This window comes from Nicotiana tabacum, chromosome 10, assembly GCF_000715075.1.
Source record: "Nicotiana tabacum cultivar K326 chromosome 10, ASM71507v2, whole genome shotgun sequence".
Lineage (NCBI taxonomy): Eukaryota > Viridiplantae > Streptophyta > Magnoliopsida > Solanales > Solanaceae > Nicotiana > Nicotiana tabacum.
Genome location: NC_134089.1, coordinates 107,303,984 through 107,323,562, shown reverse-complemented (window position 1 = coordinate 107,323,562; position 19,579 = coordinate 107,303,984). Strand labels below are relative to the sequence as shown.

Sequence of the window (19,579 nt, the reverse complement as noted above, 5' to 3'; positions counted from 1 at the left end):
TACGCTTTCAGTTTTCTCAGGGCGTCGACGCATTCTTCATTCCATTGCAGTCCATGGTCTTTCCTTAGAACATTGAAGAATTTGTGACATCTATCTGAGGATCGCGAAATGAACCTCAATAGGGCGACTATTCGTCCTGTTAATTTCTGCACCTACTTTTTGCTGGTCAGCATCTTCGGTATTGCATCGATGGCCCTGATCTGATTCGGGTTGACCTCGATACCCCTTTATGACACTATGAAACCAAGGAACTTTCGAAAGTTACGCCGAATACGCATTTTTCGGGATTTAGTTTCATCCTGTATTGCCTTAATATCTCGCAGGCTTCTTTTAGATGGCCAATGTGATCCTCTTTCTTTGTCGACTTGACTAGCATGTCATCGATGTAAACCTCCATGGTCTTACCGAGCTGTTCTTTGAACATCTTGGTAACTAATCTTTGATACGTGGCCCCTGCATTCTTGAGTCCGAACGGCATTACCTTATAGTAATACGCTCCTCGGTGTGTGACAAAAGTTGTCTTTTCTTGATCCTCTTCAGCCATTAAAATTTGGTTATAACCGGAGTAAGCATCCAAGAAGCTCAGTAGTTCGTGCCCGCTGTTACGTCGATGAGCTGGTCGATATGGGTAATAGAAAGGAGTCCTTCAGGCATGCTTTGTTTAGATCGGTGAAGTCGACACACATCCTCAATTTCCCGTTCTTCTTTTTGACCATGACCACATTGGCGACCCATTAAGGGTATTTTGACTCTCTGATGGAACCGTTAGCGAGCAATTTATCAACCTCCTCACTAACCGCCTCATTGATGGTGGCATTGAACTTTCTCCTTATTTGTTGTACCAACGGGCAAAGCGGATCGACATTCAGCCTGTGTGTGGTGATATCCCCTGGGATTCCTGGCATATCTGAGTGGGAAAAGGCAAGCAAATCGACGTTGTTAGGTAAAAACTCATGATATATACCTGGTTCTGAGAGGTTGTGTCCAACATAAGCCTTTTTTGTGCTATCGGTGTTGTCCAGTTGGACGAGATCGAGATCTTATATGGATGCCTTGCAAGCTTCTACGATGTCCGGGTCTTTGATGGCCTCTACTTGTACGTCGGGTTTGGTTCCCGACATGGCTGATTGTTATGCCTCCGCACTTGTCCCTTTTAGTTGTTTGGTGTGTGTGCAATATTGGGTGATCCGGTAGCATTCTTGGGTGGTGCGTGGCTCGCCTCGGATGCTGAATATCCCCCATGGGGTGGGAAATTTGATTACTTGATAGAAACTTGACGGGACGGCTTGCATGGCGTGTATCCATGGGCGTCCTATGATGGCGTTGTAGGTTGTTTCCTGATTCATGACATAGAATGTCGTTTTCAAGGTGACCCCTCCTACTAGGACGAGTAGCACTATCTCTTCAAAGGTTTGTTCCACTGCATTATTAAAACCTGTCAGTGTTATGCAACGCGATATTATTTTATCCTCGAGCCTCATCTGCATGAGAACTCGTGGGTGAACAATACATGCGCCGCTTTCATCATCCACCATTATTTTTTTTACATCGGTATCCGCGATGCATAAAGTTATAACCAAAGCATCATAGTGAGGGAAAGATAAATCGTTGGTATCCGACTTATCGAAGATGATACCGTCTTCGAGGTCGTCATACCGTTCGTGGGAAACTATCCGTTTGAGTTTATGTGTGGTGGTAAATTTCACGTGGTTGATTATTGTGACGTCGCTGCCGCCAATGATCACTTGTATGGCACGAGTTGGTGATAGTGATTTTGGAGGTCCTTGAGGTTGATCGCGCCCTCAAGCAAAATTGGCTCGTCCTTTGTCGCTCATCAGTTCTTTCAGGTATCCCTGGTTTAACATTCTTACTACTTCTTATTGTAGACTTATGCAGTCTTCAGTCTTGTGTCCTTTTTCCTGGTGGAATTCACACAGGACGTTTGACCTCCTTATGCTGATCCGACTTCATCTTTTGCGGCCACTGCACCATTGTGCAGAGCTTTTCCATTGCGTACACTATTTCTGAAGGGGAAACACAAAAACTCAGAAGTTCTTTTTTTTTTAGTAAGATAGTAGTGGATCGAGAAAGCAAAGCTTAAAAGGCGAAAGTGCTCTACCTACCCTCTCTTGTTTCAGGTATTCCATATTGTGAGTAGATAGCAATGGAGGCATACCTCTTTCATTTCGGGGGCGGGGGTGCGGTATGTCGAAGCGCGACATCTGCCTGTCATGGAGGAGGCAGATTGGATGTTCGGATATAAGGCTGGTGCCTTTCTCGATTGAAACGTGGTAGTTGATCCCTTCGCCCGTTGTTGTGGCGATCTCTCCTTGTCTCGGTCTGGACTGATGTTAATCAATGAAGTGGGCCATTCAGGTCATCCTCGTCTGCCCTCACTTCGGCGCAATAGGCATTATGGATCTCTTCCCACATGGTGGGAGGGGGGTACTTCATGAGTCTACTGAGTAGCTTTTTGGTTGCCTTTGACCCCTTTCTGTTTAGCCCATTTTGAAAGGCTGCTACTGCCATCCTTTCTGACACGTTTGATAGGCTCATCCTTACCCTATTGAATCAGGCTAGGAAATCCCGAAGTCCCTCGCCCGTCGTTTGCCTGACGGCGAAGATATCATCGACCCTAGACTCCGCCTTTTTCGTTCCCGCGTGCGCGGTGATGAACTTATCTGCCATCTCTTCGAACGTTGATATCGATCATGCTGGTAGTTGGGAATACCATGTCAGCGCTCCCCTGTCAGAGTTTCTCCAAACGTTTTCAGCAGTACAAACGGCACCTGTTCTTTTGATAAATCATTACCTTTTATTGCGGTAACATAATGGGTTAAGTGATCTTTCGGGTCCGTGGTACCATCATATATTTTCAAATATGGCGGCATTTTGAAGGTCTTTGGAATAGAATGGGGAGCTGCTCCTTCGCTATATGGTTGTTCGATGAATCGGCCCACATCGCATTTTGGTAACAACTTCGGAGCGCTTGGTATTTTATCGACCCTTTCCTGATGTTCCTTAATCTGATCGCGGAGTGTTTTGTTCTCATTTTCCATCTCTTCCACTTTCTTTAAGACGGTCGTAAGTGCATCGTCGCCTACATCAGTAACAGTACGAGTGTTACCTGTTCGTGTTGTGTTTGGCTCATCGGCAGCAGCTGCGGTTTCTGTGGGTAACGTGTCTTCGATACCTCTCTGAACGGGTTTCTCGAGCATGTTGCTCAAGGTACTTATCAACCATTCTTCTAGTAGCCTTTTGACAGTTGGTGACGCTTCTCCTGCTGCGGATGTTGAGGTTTCCCTCTCACGCAAAATCGTTGAATCCCCGTGCGGGGGAGGTGAGACCTCTCCCTCACGTGTAACACTTGGTGTTGCATTTTCATTGTCTTCTCCACTGGCTTCGTTGAGGGAATTCAGGAGGTTGTTTGTGACGCCCACTATTGCCTTTAGCCTCGCTTCTCCCTTTTCCGCCATTGTTGGCTTTTATGAAGCTGAAAAAAGTGATTATTTCTTTCAAGAATCTAGATGAAAACTACGATTTCAGCTATAGAAATCTCCACAGACGGCGCCAAATTGTTTGACTCAAAAAATATTGAAAACTTTTTAAACAAATCAATCGAAGATGAAGGGGTAAATCTTAGCTGAGTATACTAACCTCTAGAAAGAATGATAGATAAAAAGAAGGCGGGTCCCAAGATTCCTTTAACGATCTACTTTCATCAAAATCTTTTAGAAACCTTTTCATTCGTAAGTAGTAATGCAGCCAATATCCGGATCCCCCTTTTACAAGGTTATTGCCCTCTATATATACAAAGAGCGAAACCCTTCTAAACTGTAAAAGATAAATTACGAGGAATATTCTATGGAATATTTCTGATGTCCCCTAATGGGCCTACACTATTACAAGGGTCGTACAGTCTCTTGTTTGCCTTAAGGTCGTCTCCCTCAGAGCATCAATTCAAGGAGATCCCGTCATTCGTCGTACTCGTCGTCGGTCGTGATTGGTCAAATTTGGACCCATACAAAGAGAAGACAATTTCTTTTTTCCTGTTATACCCATAGTATTAATTACTCATTTCAATTCATTTTCTCAAATTCATTAAAAATATGCATCAGTTAATATGAGTATCATGGTAAATTATGCACTTCATTTATTATTTCTTAAGCGATGTGTAAAGTCCATAATAAACAAGTAAAAGTTAACACAAGGAGTAGTATATATCTCACACAACAAATGAATGACTTACTTTTTTAAATATGCATATTTGCGGCACTTGTTATTATGATAGTAATATGTATTACGTTGAAATGATAGAAAATATTCTAATTTTAAGATAAAAATAGTAGTAGTAGTAGTAGTTTATTTAAGTCTAAATACATAAACAGTCCTTTAAAATTATCATATTTTTTCACTTAAATATCTCAACTGAGTTTGTTACCCATTAGGCACTTAAAGTATGTTCGAAAATGTGCCTTTGAATTCAACTTTAAGGGGATGTCTGCAGATATTGCTAACCTCTTTTTCTTTTTCCTGTCTTGAAACTTTTTATACTTGGATGTCATTGAACTCAAATATGTTGTTATCAAACTTAAGAAAATATTTTTTTTAATATCTTCAGAAAGACAACTAAAGCAATTGATACTATCTAAAAAAGATTCGGAAAAAGGCTAGCTTACAAGGTTTATTTTATGCCGCCTATCATACATTTTTTTAATTAAGAGGTTGTTTGCACGGCTCAAATCCGTGGTCTCCTGATCACATCACAACCATGGATACTATCTGTTTCAAATAAAAACCGCGCGTGTTCATGTCAGAAGGTTAATTAAATTGATATACCTGTTTATTAACAATAATAATGTAAAACATAATGGAGAGAGAACTCCTTGTTGCTTCAATATACTCTTTCCCACCCCTTTCCATAAGACCAACAACCTTCGTTAAAGAAAGTGTTAATGCATCACAATTGTGTGGTACTCCATCACCAAAAGACGTGAAAACCCGATCATTGGATTAATAATAAAAAAAGAATAATCATAATTGTGTGATTAGATAATATGAGATCAATTCAGAAGCCCGTATTTATTAGTTTTAAATATAGCAGACAGAATTATTCCTCCACCAGCTTCTTCTTGGCATCAAGCCAGCCCTTATTCCTTGCATCAACAGGCAATCCCGCATAAAAGAAAGGCTACTGACCATTCTTAGTCCGTCAAGATTTTGGTTTTAAAACCTAATAATAAAAATATATTGATATGGGACAATTTTATCTCTAATGGTCCTTACGCACATCCAAATTAAAACCGTCCACTATGTATAAATATATTAAGTATTACTCCATTCTGTTCACTTTAATTGAGTTTTTACCTGTTTTCTCACATGTTAAAGAATACCTTTTAACATTAATTACCAATAAAATTGACCATATTAACATTAATTTGTTTATTGAAAATATAACAAATATTTCTAAGCTCTTTATTCTAAGGACAACTTTTAAAAAAAATTCTTTCTTAACGTCCGGAAAAAATTAAATATTATGGACCACGTGAAGAGGACCAAAAAAAATCACACCGGTGGGAGTAGATGAAAATTAAATGGAGGTGATCCCCTCCCCATATCATGCTGGCCTGTTTAACGGATTCGCACGTTTCTGATGATATTTTCCACATAAAAATATTTCAACTTATAAATGCTTTTGAAGATTTCCTGACTCAACCAATAATTAAAAAGCATATCTAAAGCTTTGGAAAGGGTGAGAAGTTATGAGACCAAAAATATTGAAAAATGTGTGCAATTATGGTTCAACTCTGTTTGTGCTTCCGCGAGAAAAACCTTGCACATTGAGTTGGCTTATCTCCTCTATCTGAAGTCAATAATTTTTGAAGTTCCAATTCATATTAAAGGTAGTTTGGTTCACTGCCAAAATTATGCAGATGATTATATAATGTAAGAATCGTAATATATGAATTAGTAATCACTAATAACAATAATTATTGAATGCATATATATTTTTTGCGAATGTTTATTGATTCATCAAATTAAAAATGAGATTATAATCCACGTATGTATATGTTATCCAATGTTGAATTTAGTATAAAATAATTTCATAATGCCATGTAAAATATGCTATTGCTTAATTGGAAACGAAATGTCGTCAAGCAAGGACAAGGAGTATCAAATTTTGAACCGTGACTATTTTTCGAATCTGTGTAAGCGGATGACCCGTAACCGAATTATAGTGGTGTACAATATTTTAGGAATAATTTAGAGACGCCCCTCCAGTTATGATTTTGTAACACTTAGAGCCCCTTTGGACATAAGAAAATTTTCTCTTTTTTCCAAAAGATTTTCACTTTTTTTTTTTAAATCAACGTTTGTTCATAAAATTTCCAACATAAAATTTTACTTTTTTTTGAAATCAGCGTTTGTTCATAAAATTTCGCTTGGGTGAGCCACTTCAAGCGAAAAGTGATATTGAATCCCGAACTTAGCCACGCTCATCAAAACCAGCCTAAAAAAGCGAAGCCCTTCCTTCCAATCCAAGCTGGCGAAGCCCCTATATCTAACCACCGCTCATCACTTTTCATTCTCGGTGAAGGAATCGGAGCTGCTATAGAATCATCATCTTACTCTTTAACCAGTGGCGGATCCAAGATTTATAGGTCGTGGGTGCTTCACTAATTTTAGTGTAAATTTACAGTGGTCAAACATGATCATAGTGGGTGCTCATGGTCAATTATTCAAATTTTTAAGTATTATCTATGAATAGGTAACAAAATTTGGCCAAAGTCAATGGGTGCTTCAGCACCCATACTTGAAAACATAAGTCCGCCACTGTCTTTAACGGCAAGCTCAGCAACGAGAGGTTTTCCTCAGCCTTGATCCGGCGGGGGCAGTTTGGTTTCGTGCAAGGCCCTCGCAGTAGGAAGAAGCAGTTATCATTCGAAAGTAATGCTCTTCTTCTGTTTAATGAATCTTACAACTTTCTTTACTGAGCGAGACTCTATTCATATCCCTACTAGTAGTTTCTTTCATTAAATCATCACTTGTTTGAAAACTTAAATTAGGCCCCCCTTAAGTCCCATATGTTTGATCTGCTAGAATTTGATCATTAGCTGTAAATTGTTCATAGTCAACAGTGTAAGAGGGCATAGCTTTAATTGTTCAAGTTGCCCTCTCATGATTGAATGTGAAAAAGAATTGCTATATGGAAGGAAAGTTTTATTGATGCGCATTCCTCCTAAGTATGAAGAAAAAGAGAGATCTTCTTTTTAACATGAATACTTATTTTCTTATGTCTATTTAGTAGATGTTCAATTTCCTTGCTTCTTGTGTGTTTGCTTCTATAAATTATATTTTTTGCATTTTTTTTAATATAATCCGGCTTCCGCCACGGGTAGGAGGAAGTTAATAAAGAAAAAGATTGCATAGCCAAAACTTGGATACTTATGCTTATCTTATTCTGATGCTATTCTTGGAACATAGCACCACCCACTACCATGTGGTACAGTGGATGAGACCGTTCCTTCCTTAATCAGAGGTCTTGGGTTCGAGCCTTAGGTATCGACAATTCCTTGGTAACGAGCGCTTCCCCCCGAGTGGGGCCCTACGCGGCGCGAATCCGAATATAGTCAGGCTCTAATGCGGATACCGGACACCGGGTGGGAAACCAAAAAAAAAAACATAGCACAAAACCAAAAAGTACTATTTCTTTCTTGCTTTTGAAAGATATATATATATATATATATATATATATATATATATATATATATATATATATATTTCATTGACCAAAAACTACGAATTTTCCTTTTTCATGGACCAAAAGCTATGGAAGGAAAGGAAAATTCTTTTTGAGAAGTTAAGATTGTAATAAATGAAAGGCACCGGTAGGAAGTCATATACTTAGGCATATGGCCAAGGCCAAGAAATTATACCAGGTGCAATAGATAAGTCTTGTTTAATCTATAGAGACGGTGAATCACATTATTTTGCTCGATTATGTTATGTCGAGGAAGAGGCAAACTCGAAAATAAAGAAGATAAAGAACACCAAATTTTAACGTGGAAAACCCTTCAAATCGAAGGTAAAAACCACGGGATCACAAAGATCCAAAAAACTTCACTTTAATAATAAGAGGGTTACAAAAGTTCTCCAAATTAGCTACACAATAAGTGCCAAACACGGAGCAACAATAGCAACAATAGCAACAAGAGCAACAACTAATCAATTGAAGAAAGAGCATAATCCACAAAAATGAAGCTGTTGTTCGAGGCTCGAAATAAGATACTAAGAGCCTCCAAATCCGATCGCCACCGTTCACATCCAAGACCAAGATGTTACGAATACTCAGTCAAAATTTTAGCCCGATCCAACGGTTAACGAATCGGAAAACGTGATTTGAAGTTGGCTAGTCGGAATAAAAATCTGCAGCAAAACAAATATTTTTCTTCTCTCTTCTCTCTTGACGAAAGCTCTCTCAAAAACCACTCTTATGTGCTTAAGTCTTTCAAAGACTTGTATCAATGAGCATAGAATAATTCTCCAAGGTTGTCCTATTTATAGATCATGACTGGTGCTTTCTCTTAAAGCCAAAACCCACTCAAAATAGGAATAAACTGAATCCAATTCCAAATAGGAATGGAAACCAAAAGAGAATAGGATGAGGAAATTGACCCTTTGGCTGGACAACATGGGAATGTGCCCAACAAGCTCCCCCTCCAGCCAAGGGGATAAATGTGTCTTCAAGTGGAGGAACTATTGACAGGCTTCATGCCTGCCAATTTTCTACAAAATTCATGTTTATCTGCAACCATCGCCTTTGTCAGCATATCCGAAGAATTTTCATCAGTGTGTATCTTCTCAACCTCAAATAATTTCTCTTCCACGAACATTCTTATCCAATGATACTTTCTATTTATATGTTTGGTCTTAGAATGAAAACTGGAGTGCTTGGTGAGACAGATAACACTCTGATTATCACAAAATAAGATGTACCTTGGCTGCTCAAAGCCAAAATCATTAATAAACTCCTTCATCCATAACAGTTCTTTGGCACCTTCTGTGACAACAATATATTCGGCTTCTGTGGTGGATAGAGCTATGCACTTCTGTAGTCTAGATTGCCAAGAAACAGCTCCCCCTGCAAAAGTGATCAAATAACCGAAAGTGGATCTTGAATTATCAAGATTGCCTCCTAAATCAGAGTCTGTGTAACAAACAAGTTCAGGCTTGCCATTGCCAAAGCACAACTTTAAATCTGCAGTACCTTTCAAATACCTTAATATCCATTTTACTGCATCTCAATGTTCTTTTCCAGGATTAGAAAGGAATCTACTAACATTACCAACGACATGTGCAATATTTGGTCTAGTGCAAACCATAGCATACATCAAGCTACCAACGACAGAAGAGTAAGGAATACGAGACATCTCCTTTTTCTCTTCATCAGTAGATTGACTCTGACTAATACTCAATTTGAAGTGTTTAGCAAGAGGAGTACTAACCACTTTTGCATCTGTCATATTGAACCTCTTGAGTACCTTCTCAATGTATTGCTTTTGGGACAGAAATAACTCATTTCTATCTCTGTGTCGGTGGATTTAAATGCCCAAGATTTTCTTTGCTGGCCCCAAGTCCTTCATCGCAAACGATTTACTCAACTGCTTCTTAAGGACTGCAATTTTGGATTTATTCTTGCCAACAATAAGCATGTCGTCCACATAAAGCAATAAAATAATAAAATCATCATCAGAGAACTTCTGGAAGAATACACAGTGGTCTGAAGAAGTTTTCTTGTACCCTTGTTCTTCTATGACAGATTCAAACTTCAAATACCATTGCCTTGGAGCTTGTTTCAATCCATACAGGCTCTTTTTCAATTTGCAAACATAATTTTCTTTTCCCTTAGTTACAAAGCCCTCAGGTTGCTCCATATAAATATCCTCATCTAAATCACCATGGAGAAAAGCAGTCTTGACATCCATTTGCTTAACCTCTAAATCTAGACTTGCAGCTAAGCCTAGAACCACATGAATAGAAGACATCTTCACAACAGGGGAGAAAATTTCATCAAAGTCAACTCCCTTCTTCTGGCCAAAACCTTTAGCAACTAACCTCGCCTTGTATCTAGGCGCAGAGGTATGATTATCTTGCTTTATTCTGAATATCCATTTGTTAGATAAAGCTCTCTTACCTTTCGACAATTTCACTGACTCATATGTGCCATTCTCATGGAGTGACTTCATCTCATCTTCCATCGCTTCGATCCACTGATCTTTGTGAGTATCTTGCATAGCTTCATCATAATTCTCAGGTTCTCCCATGTCAGTCAAAAGTACATACTCTTCAGGAGGATAGCGCATGGATTTTTGCTTCTCCCTTGTAGATCTTCTAAGAGAGGTTTCAGGAGCATTCGGAGTAGTTACCTGTGCAGGAATTGGTTGTTGATCAACCACAACTTCATCAACTGGAGCATCCATAACATCTACACCATGATGATTATTTTGATCTTGATCACTATCTCCATCATTGTCTTGGGTTCCTTCATGTGCAATAGGTGACTTAGCAATTGAAACTGGATCAATATCAACTAAGCTCTCATTACTCTGAGAATCTATCTTCTCGGCTTTGTCAATATCTTCAATAGTTTGGTCTTCAAAGAATATTGCATCACGACTTCTAATAATTTTATTGTCAACTGGATCATAAAAACGATACCCAAACTCATCTTGACCATAACCAATAAAGATGCACTGCTTAGTTTTGACATCCAGTTTCGATCTCTCATCTTTAGGAACATGCACACAAGCTTTACACCCAAAAACTCTCAGGTGATTATAAGAAACATCTTTGGCAAATCAAACTCTGTCTGGGACATCACCATCCAAAGCAACTGCAGGAGACAAATTAATAACATAGGAAACAGTGTTAAGTGCTTCCGCCCAAAATATATTTGGAAGTTTAGCCTCTGAAAGTAAGCATCTAACTCTCTCAACTAGAGTTCTATTCATCCTCTCTGCCAAACCATTCAATTGAGGTGTCTTGGGCGGAGTTTTCTGATGACGAATTCCTTTTTCCTTGCAATAGTTATCAAAGGGACCACAATATTCACCACCATTGTCAGTATGAATATATTTTAATTTCTTCCCCGTCTGTCTCTCAGCTATGGCCTGAAATTCCTTAAACACGTTAAGTTCTTGATCTTTAGATTTCAAAGGATACACCCAGAGCTTACGAGAATGATCATCAATGAAGGTCACAAAGTAAAGTGCACCACCTTTGACTTTACTTTAAAAGGACCACACAAATCAGAGTGTACTAGCTCCAATAAATCGGGCTTTGTTGAGGGAGGATGGCTATGAAAGAAAACCCTTTTCTGTATGCCAACTAAACAATGGATACACCTTTTTAGCTTTGCTTGTTTCACTCCAGAAAGCAAACTTTTCTGAGCCAAACACGTAATCTCCCTCTCGCTCATATGACTCAGTCTTCGGTGCCACAATTCTGATAAAGTATCACTTTCCACCAGATTTATGAAGTCATTAAGAATAGAGTCTTGTGTCACATATAATTGACCAGACTTTACTCCTCGAGCTACTACTAACGAGCCCTTGGTGAGCTTCCATTGGCCATTAAAGAGGGCATTATGGTAACCTTCATCGTCTAATCTTCCTGCGGAGATCAAATTGAAAGGGAAGTCTGGAGCATGCTTGACATCTTGAAGAACTAACGTTGAACCATTATTAGTTTTCAAACAAACTGTGCCAACACCAAACACCTTAACTTCACTGGCATTGCCCATCTTTAACACTCCAGAATCAACATGAGTATAAGATGAGAAAAAATCTTTTCTTGGTGTGACATGTGAGGTAGCTCCAGAATCTACTATCCAGCTCGTCTCATGGGATACCAAATTGATGACGTATTCATCATAAGCAAAAAGAAGGTCATCTCGAACAATAACAACAACATTGTTCTCGTTATTTTCAGCTTTCTTTCCTTCTCTAGTGTCTTGATTCAACTTGCGGCAAAACCTTTTGATGTGTCCTTTCTTGCCACAGTGGTTGCATGTAATATTATAGTATTTGGACCTTGACTTGCTTCTACTTTTACCTCTATTCCTTGAGCCTCTTGTTCTATCTCTCCCCCGGTCTTCTGTAACCAAGATATCTGCTTGTGAGGACGAACCATGAGATTTTCTCCTTACTTCCTCGTTCAACACAACACTCTTGGCATATTCCATGGTCACCTTACCTCTAGGAGCTGAATTTATCAAAGAAACACGAAGAGTTTCCCAAGAGTCTGGCAGAGTATTAAGAAACCAAAGTCATTATATCTCATCATCAAAATTAACTCCCATTTCGAATAGCTGATCAAGGACGCCCTGAAAATCATTTATGTGATCAAGGATAGGGCTGCCTTCCTTGTATTTAAAGGTCATCAATTTCTTTAGCAGAGATAATTTGTTGTTCCCGGTTTTTGAAGCATAAAGAGTCTCTAGCTTTTCCCACAATGATCTCGCATATATCTCGTTCACAATATGGTTGCGAACATTATCTTCAACCCATTGTCGTATATATCCACATACTTTTTGGTGCTCGAAATCCCAATCTTCATCGGATATACTCTCGGGTTTATGAGCTGAAAAAACGGGTAGATGCATCTTCTTCACGAACAACAAATCTTTCATCTTGCTTCTTCAAACATTATAATTTCTCCCATTTAAATATACCATCTTGCTCATATTCGCCTCCATTCCATAACAACCCGGATAATTAACCAAGGCTCTGATACCACTGTTATGTCGAGGAAGAGACAAACCCGAAAATAAAGAAGATAATTAACACCAAATTTTAACGTGAAAAACCCTTCAAATCGAAGGTAAAAACCACGGGATCACAAAGATCCAAAAAGCTCCACTATAACAATAAGAGGGTTACAAAAGTTCTCCAAATTGGCTACACAATAAGTGTCAAATACGGAGCAACAATAGCAACAATTAATCAATTGAAGAAAGAGCATAATCCACAAAAGCGAAGCTGTTGTTCGAGGCTCGAAATAAGATACTACGAGCCTCAAATCCGATCTCCACTGTTCAAATCCAAGACCAAGATGTTACGAACACTCAGTCAAAATTTCAGCCAGATCCAATGGTTAACGAATCAGAAAACGTGATTTGAAGTTGGCTGGTCGGAATAAAAATCTGCAACAAAACAAATATTTTTCTTCTCTCTTCTCTCTTGACGAAAGCTTTCTCAAAAACCACTCTTATGTGCTTAAGTCTTTCAAAGACTTGTATCAATGAGCATAGAAAAATTCTCCAAGATTGTCCTATTTATAGATCATGAGTGGTGCTTTCTCTTAAAGCCAAAACCCACTCAAAATAGAAATAAACCGATCCAATTCCAAATAGAAATGAAAACCAAAAGAGAATAGGATTAGGCCATTGGGCCTTTGGCTGGACAACATGCGCATGTGCCAACAGATTAGATAATTTCTCAAGTGCTTAAATGCTAGCCGCAATAACGTCTTAATCATCTTCCTCTTAGTTGTTTTAGAAGATAAGGGATCTATCCTTCCCACCTTCTGACCAATTCTGCGTCTATTGATGTCTAAAAGGAGAGCCTCAGCTGATATTGCTGCAGCAATCACAGACGCTGATTCTGCCATAACTTTGCATTTCATAGACGAACGTGGCATGTAAGAGGAGAATGGTAGTAGATCCATAGAAGGGATAACAAAATCAGAAACCGCCATCTTATTTACTGTAAGTGTGATTATGCATAAAAATCTGGAATTTCTCAATTTTACAGAGCTCTCATCTCATTTATTGTTCTTGTGTGATTATGCATGCATGCGTGACTATTTGTGTGATAACTGAGCTTGTGTATGCTTGAATGAAATTGCATTACTTGTTTTTTCGCCAGTGAGGAAATCTCTATACCATTTAGCTGAAAGCTTGGGAACTCTATTTAAAGTAGAGCGATCAACATAGTATAGACCGAATTTCAACTCATATCCACTCGCCCACTCGAAATTATCCATCAAACTCCAAATGAAATAACCACGTACATCAGCACCTTTCCTGTCAATTCAATAAAAGGTAACAAAGTTTCATTCATTTCATGGTTTTGCCCGTGAGATGCTGTTTCAGTAAATGATGATAGATATGAGTACATTTACCTGATTGCTCGAGCCAAAGATGCAAGATATGACTTATGAAATTCAACTCGCTTAATATCATGCTGTAACTCAGCTGCTTGTGCAGTAGTAGGATTTAGGGAAGAGTAACCTGGAATGCACCTTATAAGTCAGCTTTCAGCAAATTAAGCACACTGTCGCAATCGCTCATAACTAACATGACTAGATAATACCAGAGGATGGCAGAAAAAAAGAAGTTAAACTCAAAATGACACATTTTTCTAATTTAAGAATTTATCCTACTTGTTAGTCAGGTAGATACTTTGACTGGTTCAGGGATTCCGTTTTTAGCTCAGAAGAACGTAGATGTCAATGACGATCCAATACAACTGCTATATCACTCCTATAGTTGAAGGAAATAACAAAAAGGACCAGACACCTGAGATATCAGTAATAACTCATCTGGTGATACTATGCACAGATGAAGTACAAATATGAATCATAATGAATTGAACACAAGGTGAATGAGGGTCGATTATTCACCATTTTCAGTAACAAACATAGGTTTGTTAGGATATCTCTTCTTCATATAGTCCACAATCTCCTCCATTCCTCTAGGAACGACAAAAAATCGAGGCATTCCTGTCTATGGGAAACAGGGAAAAGCATCTCATGAGAAGACAAAGCAGGGTTTTGGTTGTGGGGAAAGCAAAATTTAGGATTAAGAACAAAAAAATTGTACCGGTTCTCCAATAGGAACACCATCTTTCTCTCCTAGAGTAATGAGATAGCCATGGATAGGGTGATCTCCACCTGCAATACAACTAGAATTGGAACAAACACAGCTCGAATATATGCAATCCTTAGCATATAGAGTGCCATAGTGGTTTACTCCGATGAAGTCAATACTATCCTTGATAAGCTTTCTTTCATCTGAGGTGAATCTCGGCAGTGAACTTCCAAGATATTGGCGCATTTCTCGAGGGTAATATCCATATACTAAAGGATCAAAAACCCTGAGATAAGAGGTCAACAACACATCAAGATTTATAGAGCAAGTTCTAGTAATAGAAAAACTTCACACTCGCAAGTTTCAAGTGCTAAATTGGGACCAAGAGACTGGCCAAGTAGAATTTCAATGAAAGGCTGAATCTGTCATATATATCCTTATTGTTAATACTGCCTGGTTACAGCAAAAGATTTACTATGAAAAGGGAGCCTCCAATGGTATTGGAATCCAAGTTAACAAAATCAAAGAAAATAGCCATATAGGGCAAGAAAAACATATAGGCACGTTAGGAGATAAAGAGAGGTACTGAGATAGTGGGCAATTGACATATTAACAGTCTAAACTTTAACATCTGAGGTAATATATGATGATCTCCCGAGTTTTCTCAAAGCTTGAGTTCACAGTAGAGTAACGAAAGGCCTATTGCCAATATGCCACTGTCAATGCATGAACGAGCTAGCTAAAGGCCAACTTTTAAGCCCGGCAAGACTTACCAAGCAGCGGTAAATACCAAAGCCCTATTAGCAGCGTCACGGTCAAAGTCATCATTCCTTAACGGTTTATACATAAATGCATGCACAACAATCCCTATCAATCCACCATGTTTAGACTGCATATAGTAGCATCAAATTTGTGTAAGCACATGTTACAGTATTTGAAGAGTTAGGTGAATAGGTGAAAGCAGATACTTGCCTGAAAACGCTCGCGATACAGTTTTGCAGCCTTGGCGTGTGCCAATAATATGTTGTGCATTGCAATAAGAGGTTCGGTATCAGAATTTCCCACTGAACAGTTGCCAAAAGGACGGGAACAATGAGCAGGTGGGTACACTCCCCTCACATAGGCCATTTCTGCAAACATATTTGGCTCATTGATTGTGGTCCAATACTTCACTCTATCACCAAAACTCTCGAAACAAATTTGAGCAAAATAGGTAAATTCTTCCCTATAGGGCATAAAAGGGGAAACAATTAAAAATACACATCCTTAGGATTGCCATCTAATGTACCATAAAAATTTACAAAAAGAAACATACTGCATTAGAGGATTAAGCCACCCCCCATATTTTTCCTCGAGTTCTTGGGGGTGGTCATGGTGATTGAGAGTCATAAATGGTGTTATTCCTGCAATTATAGGCCAATTTCTGTAATGTAAGTACAACATTCAAGAATCTATAAAGTAAAAATCTCTACTAAATATCTGCAAATATTATACCTTTGAGTGAGAGAGAATCAATGAGCTTGTTGTAGAAGATAATACCAGCAAAATTTAATTTACCAAACCTTCCTCCTATCACAATGCATGACAACAAAAATTTATAAGAAATACTAATTGTATTGGGAAAAATTGCATTTATATATAAAGGTGACGTGTCGAGACACGTGGACTGGTCAAATGGTCAAAGAATTATAAGTAGTCAAGAGGCACGAGCAGCAATAGAAACGAGCAAAGACAAAGGAAGAGGCACGAGTGGCCATTCAAGGGATTCAGTGCCCGTACCTATTTAAGTCATTTATATCCAAGAATCAAAAGGAATGAATCTGACAATAGTAAAGAGTGCGGATACAGAATTTGACAGGCATTAAATGCTGAATACGTTAGAGAATTTGTATTGAATATAATGATTATGTAACGTAGCATTCAATGTCTTTAATTATTCATAATAGCCTCATTATGATTTGGGTAAAACACATATCTCCAAGATACCTATAAAAAGGAGATATCTGATCAATTGTAAGGACACAAAATACTATTGGAATATACTTTGGTTTACTTGTTTTTCTCCTGATTATACTCTTGCTATCCAAATTACTCTCTTTTATATATTCTATTGATTATCAGTAACTCGTGTTCTTCTAAATTCTAGCTTTGACTAAAATTCCATTTTTTGAATAAACACTAATACTGAAACGAAATAAGTAATCCGATTAAAGGGAAGAAGAAACGCGCTAGGGATAAGGAAAACGGGGCGTACTAGGAAGGATTCTGCTCCATGAGATGGAGAAGCGATAGGAATTCAACCCCAGAGAGTGCATTAACTCAACATCTTCCTGCAATAATTGTTATCACAAAGTAACTTTTATTTCTTTTAAAAGAACTTTGGACTAATTTTGCTATTTCGGAAAGTATGGTAAAAACAACAGAAAGTCAACCAGAAAACGATGGTAATGATCATCCGCTATATCTCCAGTATCTCCATTCTTTATCCTACCTAAAACCATTTAAAAGCGGAAAATCTTTCTCAGTACATATGCATAGAAAAGAAATAAAAAAACTAGGAATCAAGAAGATATATGAAAAGGATATTTACCTTTAGTATGACTAAACACATCCCAATTACTCAGTCCTTTGCCATCTTCAAGAAATGCCCCTTCAATCTAAACCATAGGATTCAGATACATTTTTTAGATGAATCAAGAAAGTGAAATATTTTGTTGACATATTACTAATAGAAGAGCATAATTAAGAGCAGAAAGTACTTGATAAGCAGAAGTTGTAGCTCCAAAAAGAAACCCATCTGGGAATTCTGATCTCTTAACAATCTGCTGTTCCTCAAAGGAATTTACAGACACAAGTAGGAGTAGACAGACAAGAAATAAGCAGTTGAAACTGTTATTGGTGCTCTTCATTTCGGGTTTAATTACTCGAAATAATTATCAACCTAACTCTTTTTTCTGAGACCCAACTTAACTAACACAACTGTTTATGTGAATTGCGTCAAAAAACACCAGCAATCTAATGGTAGATGGAGTTCAGGATTTTCTCTACCAAAAATAGTCATAACTTACAAGAGGAGAATATTGAAGTACGTGACATCTACCGGGGCCACAGTATTCAAATATAATTATTGTAATTGTTGGGTCCAGACTCCAACTAGGAGTGTTATTATTCATCAATTTGAAATTAGTAGTAGGTGAAGCCGTGAAGGGATAATCAGTAAAATAATTTCATTTACTAATATTGCAATTTTGCAAACCACATAAAACAGCAGGTCCAATCTTTGACATCAATAAACTACGTTGGGATAGCGTTTTATGTTTTTATTTCTCGCTGGGCTCGTTTAATACGAGAGATAAAGGATAATTAATTTCGGGATGAGTTTATTTACGTTTGGTCGGAATAAAATTATGATATAACTAATCCCGAGATTAGTTATTCCGGGATGATAGTGTTTTGTTATTCTTATAGAAAGATAGAATAACTAATCTCAAAATAATTAATTATGAGATAACTTATTTTCATGGGTACGCAACGCTGATCACGTTTGGAATATTTTATTGGTGAAAGGGATGGAGGAAGCGTGTTAATTTTATACTGTAAATGATAAACACACCAGAAAAAGTATATATATAAGTTTACTCAAGAAGAAAAGGTGACGAATGTTTGACCATTTATTTTTTTCCCGCATATGCATAGATGGTAAAACTATAGACAACCACCCGAAGTGAACAATATAAAAAGGCCATATGGGGCAATAAAAGTGGTGTTTATGTATGGAATTTTTTCTTATATATTCGAGATTTTAAACTTATTTATCTATTTTTAGCTAGGTTTTCTTATTTACAGAAAACAACTAATATTTTTTACAAAAAATATACAAATCTGGTCAAATGCTATTAATTATGTATAACTTAGACTATAATTTTTTATTGTATGAAATTCGATCAAAACCTACCATCTACATACAATTTGTATACAATTATTTTTATATAGAATTAGATCAAAAGCTATATATATATAAATTGTATACAATTATGTTAGTTGTATATATTTTGCACGCCATTTATACATCACAATTTACAAAATATGCACGTTCTATTTATGTTTTTTTCTTCGAGTTTCAAAACAATTCAAATCTTCACTGGATTCTATCAAATTGAGATAAACTTCAAAAAATACTCCCAAACATTTGTAATAACACATAATTCAAACAAAAAATAATTTATCAAATCCAATTTTTGAATTCACAATTTCGAAACTTTTTGACTCTCAAAGAGCCTCTTTCCACTTGTACCACCTGTCAATGGAGGTTCGTCGTTGTATCTGAAGCGGATAGCGAATACAATAATTGTTTACCCTTCAAATTAAATAAACAATTGAATTTATACGCGGTTTTAAGGATACGTGATATAACTTGATACAAATTAAGAAGATGAATTAATATTGAAATTAATAATAATAAAATAAATGCAAACCACAAAATTGAACAGTTTTAGCCTCTGAGTTTGATCACCATCGAGTCAAAAAATGTCTCAACTAGTATTAGAACTGAATAACAAGATAATAATAACTAGAAATGATCAGTATATTGCTTTCTTTTTGCGTGTCACAATGTGCCTTACAAATGATCAGAACCCCTTTAAATAATGGGGGTGTTCTACTCATGGTACAATTCTATACAAGGTAAAGAATCTCATGATTTGCTAA

At 37.5% G+C, this 19,579-nt stretch overlaps 1 protein-coding gene across 3 annotated transcripts; it reads right to left on the bottom strand.

The window, feature by feature from the left end:
* Window positions 1-13,736: 13,736 nt before the first annotated feature.
* LOC107802093 (beta-glucosidase 18) lies at window positions 13,737-18,008 on the bottom strand. Of its 3 annotated transcripts, XR_012695680.1 has the most exons (13): window positions 17,632-18,008; window positions 17,463-17,529; window positions 17,305-17,363; window positions 17,127-17,202; window positions 16,367-16,441; window positions 16,188-16,275; window positions 15,845-16,097; window positions 15,646-15,761; window positions 14,885-15,158; window positions 14,686-14,788; window positions 14,446-14,545; window positions 14,185-14,293; window positions 13,737-14,086 (listed from the first exon to the last, which is right to left on the bottom strand). XR_012695680.1 is itself a non-coding variant. In XM_016625536.2 (12 exons), the coding sequence occupies exons 1-12, from the start codon at window positions 17,779-17,781 to the stop codon at window positions 13,864-13,866; spliced, it is 1,593 nt and encodes a 530-aa protein (XP_016481022.1). In that variant the 5' UTR covers window positions 17,782-18,008; the 3' UTR covers window positions 13,737-13,863. The 3 variants fall into 3 exon arrangements, 2 of the variants coding, with proteins under 2 accessions (XP_016481022.1, XP_016481030.1); XM_016625536.2 differs by lacking the exon at window positions 14,446-14,545; XM_016625544.2 differs by lacking the exons at window positions 14,446-14,545; window positions 17,127-17,202; window positions 17,305-17,363 and having other exon boundaries at window positions 17,632-17,920.
* Window positions 18,009-19,579: the final 1,571 nt, after the last annotated feature.